This window comes from Sinocyclocheilus anshuiensis, unplaced genomic scaffold (genome assembly GCF_001515605.1).
Source record: "Sinocyclocheilus anshuiensis isolate Anshui unplaced genomic scaffold, SAMN03320099.WGS_v1.1 scaffold1149, whole genome shotgun sequence".
NCBI lineage: Eukaryota > Metazoa > Chordata > Actinopteri > Cypriniformes > Cyprinidae > Sinocyclocheilus > Sinocyclocheilus anshuiensis.
The window spans coordinates 16411-18888 of NW_015555317.1; the positions used below are offsets into that span (position 1 = coordinate 16411).

Here is a 2478-nt window from a genome sequence, read left to right on the forward strand (position 1 = left end):
CGAGCCGTTTTTGTAGGCATTAAACTGCCAGAATTTTAAAAGACGATATCTCCGTTTGCATTGAACTTTCAGCGTAGTAACTTTGCAGATATTGTTTATGCTCAAACAGCAACATTACACACTAACTAACGTTAAAAAAGTGAAATCGCAATCAACCACCCCTTTAATACAACCAAAGCACTTGGCATTTACACTACCACACAAGTTTGTGATCAGTAAGATTTTTTGTTGTTGTTGCTTTTGAAAGAAGTCTCGTATGCTCACCAAGGCTGCATATTTAGAGTAATAATGTGAAATATTTTTACAATTTAAAATAACTCTTTTAAAAAGCTGAATTTTCAGCAGACACTACTCAGTCTTTAGTGTCACATGATCCTTCCGAAATCATCTTAATATGCTGATTTGCTGCTCAAGAAACATTAAGTGTTATTATCAATGTTGAAAACAGTTGTGCTGGTTTAACATTTTGTGGAAAGGTGACAGTTTTGTTTAAACTCAGGATCAAATGAATGCATCCTTGTGGAGTAAAAGTATTCATTTCTTTAAAAATATTTGATGAAAAGTTCTGCAAATATACCTAGTTAGTGTAAGATCATGGTGGTGGAACTCCAGAGCTTTGCTGTAGTCATGCAAGTGAAAGTAGGCATTGCCCAGTTGACTGTAGACGGCACTCAGAACCTGCAGGTCTTCTGTGCCAACCTGCATGGCGGCCTCGAAGAAAGAAACACCGGCGCTGTAATCCCCCACCTTACACAGACGCTCCCCCTCCAGAGCCAGGTCCAAACAGGAAGCCTCCATCCTGCAGGGGGCAGAAAAACTATTTTTATGAATGGTTGAGCTGTAGTTTTAATGTCTCTGCATCAACATTAGTAGAAATAAATCGAGGCAGGATGTCCTCATTACAGAAACCAACAAAATCTTTTATGGATCAAATTTTATGGATCTAACTCCTAGTCAAACACTGGGAAAACTCAATGAATGGAAGGTGCTACCATAACAGACCACTGATTTGTTTGTGCTGGGAAAGTCGCATCATGCAAGATCTCTTTCTTGATATTTTTTAGTTTTGAAAAAGGGGCAGTTTGACATGAAACTTTGAATAATAATAAAAAAACATCTTTGAGTGTAAAACACACAAAAAAGTGGTTAAAAAGTCTTAATTTTTGGGGGCTTGTAGGATATAATTTATAACCAAGGAATAACAAAGTTTTTGGAAGAAATAATTTTACATTGTTATTTCATTGTATGTTAGGGTATATATACACAACAATATGTGTCACACATCAGCTGTGTGGATTATTATCACGTTAGTGAACTAATACAGGCCAGTGTAAAGCCCTTAACACTCCTTACAACTAAATTAAACAATAAAGCTATATGGAAAAAGAGACTCAACAAAAAGTCATTACAAATCAACCCAACACTGCATAATATGTGGCAAATCAATCAGGCCTTGCAAATATTTTTTACCAGTTATCCATAATAGATTAATCCCATTTCCTACACATAATAACTAGTCCGTCAGAGTTTGTAGAGGCCCTACCTGGTGCCTTCACGACTCACACAATCAAAGAAAACTGGACATGTGAAAGGCATTTAAAATGCTTTGATGTCTCCTTAAAAAGTCCTCCGATGGGGCTGTAATCTCTAAAACCAACCGTCTCAAACACACATACATCACGATGAGGCTGCCAATCAACCCAATTCATCACTAGGGATTACACCACTACAAACTCATGATTTTTAAAAGAATATTATACACAGCAGTTGTCCATCATACAACGTCACCTCGGACGTCTTTGAGGGCAGAGGTTGGAGATGGCTTTGGCAAAAACTGTCGTGCTCAGCACTTGAACAGCTAATCTGATTGTGTTTCTGCTTTCCACTGTTGTGTGTGATTAGCGCGCACACAGAGAGGGACACTCACACTACAGAGATTAGACCTGCTGTGTTCGCTTCTGATGTCATGAGACTCATTTCATCATGTGACTGATTAATAGACTACACGATTCAGAGCGCTTTCATCTAGAATACAAAAACGGAAATAGATTTGAATAAAAGAAACTCAGAAACAGTGATTGTAGTTTGTCATGACAAACTGGTCACTGGAAACTAATGCAAAATTAGTACGACTATGGTAACCTTAAAAATCTACTTTGCACATTCAACAGTACAGCAATGCACTGACAATGCCAATGTCATGGGTCCCCAAGCAAAGCAATAATGATAAAATGGATACCTTGAATGCAATGCAAGTGGATAAAAGCATCTGCCAAATGCATAAATGTAAATATTACTATATATGCATTGCTAACAATGTCTAAGTGACAGATGTTTGCAGAGGACTGACTAAAAGATAAAAACTAACTCAACTCATGGACTGCAGAACAGAATTTGAGCAATTGTCATAAATGATTCACAGTGTTATTAAATATTGAGTAAACTGAGGCACACCTGTTTCTCTCTCTCTCTCTCTCA

The 2478-nt window shown here is 37.4% G+C and overlaps 1 protein-coding gene across 4 annotated transcripts in view; it reads right to left on the bottom strand.

Annotated features, from left to right (window-relative positions):
* LOC107671587 (G-protein-signaling modulator 2-like) overlaps positions 1-2478 on the bottom strand; it is a 14423-nt gene that overhangs the window by 6894 nt on the left and 5051 nt on the right. For 3 of the 4 annotated variants that reach the window (XM_016464501.1, XM_016464500.1, XM_016464498.1), the window contains one exon: positions 578-799. In XM_016464501.1, coding sequence (XP_016319987.1) covers positions 578-798 — 221 coding nt within the window. In that variant the 5' untranslated portion in view covers position 799. Of the gene's footprint in view, positions 1-577; positions 800-1543; positions 1742-2478 lie in introns of those variants that run through there. The other variant, XM_016464499.1, reaches the window with a different exon arrangement.